Source organism: Thecamonas trahens (assembly GCF_000142905.1).
Source record: "Thecamonas trahens ATCC 50062 unplaced genomic scaffold supercont1.9, whole genome shotgun sequence".
Lineage (NCBI taxonomy): Eukaryota > Apusomonadida > Apusomonadidae > Thecamonas > Thecamonas trahens.
Genome location: NW_013657671.1, coordinates 17,249 through 20,303, shown reverse-complemented (window position 1 = coordinate 20,303; position 3,055 = coordinate 17,249). Strand labels below are relative to the sequence as shown.

The window sequence follows — 3,055 nt, the reverse complement described above, 5'->3', positions numbered from 1 at the left end:
CGAGGCCAAGGCCAAGGCCGAGGAAGAGGCCCGGCTTGCGGCCGAGGAGGAGGCCCGGCTTGCAGCAGAGGCTGAGGCCAAGGCCAAGGCCGAGGAAGAGGCCCGGCTTGCGGCCGAGGCTGAGGCCAAGGCCAAGGCCGAGGAGGAGGCCCGGCTTGCGGCTGAGGCCGAGGCCAAGGCCAAGGCCGAGGAAGAGGCCCGGCTTGCGGCCGAGGCTGAGGCCAAGGCCAAGGCCGAGGAGGAGGCCCGGCTTGCGGCCGAGGAGGAGGCCCGGCTTGCAGCAGAGGCCGAGGCCAAGGCCAAGGCCGAGGAGGAGGCACGGCTTGCAGCAGAGGCCGAGGCCAAGGCCAAGGCCGAGGAGGAGGCCCGGCTTGCGGCTGAGGCCGAGGCCAAGGCCAAGGCCGAGGAGGAGGCCCGGCTTGCAGCAGAGGCCGAGGCCAAGGCCAAGGCCGAGGAGGAGGCCCGGCTTGCGGCCGAGGCTGAGGCCAAGGCCAAGGCCGAGGAAGAGGCCCGGCTTGCGGCTGAGGCCGAGGCCAAGGCCAAGGCCCGCGCAGCACTGTTTACGGCAGTGGCACCGACTGTGGAGGAGTCGACGCCGTTGAGCATCAACATCCGAGGCCGGCGTCCCGAGCCCGGTCGTGTCCGCGCGTTTCTCTTTACCGAGTCACCTGCCAACCCATGGTTGGTGATGACGCAGACTGGTCACGACCAAGCCATCCAGCGCCTTGATGCAAAGACGGCGTGCCTTTCTGGCCTCTCGCCGGTCTCGTCAACGATTACGTCGGATGCTGGACTCCGCGCCTCGCGTCGGCGGCCCGCGGCCGACAAGGCATCGGCACGCCCGCTGAAGATGGCATTCCACAAGGCCAGCGATGGCGAGCCCATTCCCGGCCATGCGCACGCGGCCACAACCATGACTCTCGGCGCTCAGGTGCTCACCATCAGCGGCGCTGACGATGGCACTGTCACTGTTGCGCCAGCAACACAGGCAGGTCCTACAGCAAGCGCGGAGTCGACTGTGCCTGGAGCCGACAGCGTGCCCTCAAGTCTGACCGCCACCGCCACCGCACTCGCCTCGGCCCCGCTCGCAGTCTCAGTCTATGTGGAAAGCGACCAGGCGGTGTCGACGCAAACGCTGCCGCCAACGGGACACCCCGCCGCCGGTCGCATTGGGCGCGCTCCACCCATTTTGTTCAGCGGCCTGGGTCCCGATGGCGGTCGTCGTGTCTTGCCGCTCGACGCCCGGTCGGCCTGTCTTGATGTCGAGGACGACCGCCCACCGGTCTCAGTCACTGGTGACGACGTGCCGCAGACTGGCATTGTCACCAGTGTCCGCAAGCTTGGCCACAACAAGTCGGTTGTTCAGCTCGCGCAGAGAGGCCTTGCGCCCACCCTCCGTGTCAATCATCACGTCAGCGATGCGAGCCATGGTATCACAAGCGGTGACATCTTTATTGCCAGCGATGGTGCTGCTACTGTCAACGCGTCGAGCTCAGACTGTGGAAACAGCGACGGCGGCGCAGGTAGCATTCACCACGGAGCCGATGAGAGTGGCGCGACTACCAATGGCACTGGCAACGATGATGCTGAAGGCGATGATGGTAGCGATGCTGCTGTCGTTGCGGCTGTGGCTGCTGGCGCAGGTGCTGCTGTTGTTGCCGGTGCTGCTGTTGCTGGCGACGAGCCAGCCCCTGCTGCACCGAAGACAGTGGTTGTGGAGGACTCTGCTCCGGTTGTCTCGCGCGTGTGCAAGACGACCGAGTCGTCGTCCATCGCCGCCGCTCCGCCTATCGTGCTTGCCGGTGACGCTGGCGGTGTCCAGCCACTCGTCTCCAAGTCGGCGACGGTGTCGGTTGATGCGACTGGTCCCAACGCTGACGTACTCAGCAAGAACACACCCGAGTCTGCCGTGGCTGCTCGTGTGGTGCCCAAGGCATCCGTGGCCGGCGCTGCCGCTCCTGCTGCGCTCGCAGCCGGCGGTCTCGCAACCAAGCACAACGTCGGTGGCGTGACCGATGTTGACCAGATCTACGTTGCTGGTGAGGAGTCGGGCTCGGGCTCGGGCTCGGGCTCGGACGAGGCTTCCGATGCCGCCGACGACAACGTTGGCGCTTCGGACGAGCCCGCCGAGCCTGCTGCCGCCGAGGATGCTGTCGAGCCTGCTGCCGCCCAGGAGCCTGCCGAGGCCGCTGCCGCCGACGACAACGGTGCTGATGGCGATGACGGCAGCGATGCTGCTGTCGCTGCGGCTGTGGCTGCTGGTGCAGGTGCTGCTGTTGTTGCCGGTGCTGCTGTTGCTGGCGACGAGCCAGCCCCTGCTGCACCGAATACCGTGGTTGTGGAGGACTCTGCTCCGGTTGTCTCGCGCATCGCGAAGAGCACCGAGTCGTCGTCCATCGCCGCCGCTCCACCCATTGTGCTTGCCGGTGACGCTGGCGGCGTCCAGCCGCTCGTCTCGAAGTCGGCGACGGTGTCGATCGACGCTACTGGTCCCAACGCGGACGTGCTCGGCAAGAACACACCCGAGTCTGCCGTGGCTGCTCGTTTGGTGCCCAAGTCATCCGTGGCCGGCGCAACGGCCGGTGTTGGTGCTCCTGCCGCCGGCGGTCTCGCGACCAAGCACAACGTCGGTGGCGTGACCGATGTCGACCAGATCTACGTTGCTGGTGAAGATTCGGGATCGGGCTCGGGCTCGGGCTCGGGCTCCTGCTCGGGCGAGGCTTCCGATGCCGCCGACGACAACGTTGGCGCTTCGGACGAGCCCGCCGAGCCTGCTGCCGCCGAGCATGCTGTCGAGCCTGCTGCCGCCCAGGAGCCTGTCGAGGCCGCTGCCGCCGACGACGACGGTGCTGATGGCGATAACGGTAGCGATGTTCCTGTCGCTGCGGCTGTGGCTGCTAGTGCAGGTGCTGCTGTTGTTGCCGGTGCTGCTGTTGCTGGCGACGAGCCAGCCCCTGCTGCACCGAATACCGTGGTTGTGGAGGACTCTGCTCCGGTTGTCTCGCGCGTGTGCAAGACGACCGAGTCGTCGTCATCGTCGCCGCTCCGCCTATCG

At 67.1% G+C, this 3,055-nt stretch overlaps 1 protein-coding gene across 2 annotated transcripts in view; it reads left to right on the top strand.

Annotated features, from left to right (window-relative positions):
* The window catches only part of AMSG_02213, a gene marked incomplete at both ends in the record, with an annotated part of 10,341 nt that overhangs the window by 167 nt on the left and 7,119 nt on the right, over positions 1–3,055 (top strand). Inside the window, 2 exons of one of the 2 annotated variants that reach the window (XM_013905312.1) lie at positions 5–286; positions 527–3,036. In XM_013905312.1, coding sequence (XP_013760766.1) covers positions 5–286; positions 527–3,036 — 2,792 coding nt within the window. Of the gene's footprint in view, positions 1–4; positions 3,037–3,055 lie in introns of both variants that reach the window. The other variant, XM_013905311.1, reaches the window with a different exon arrangement.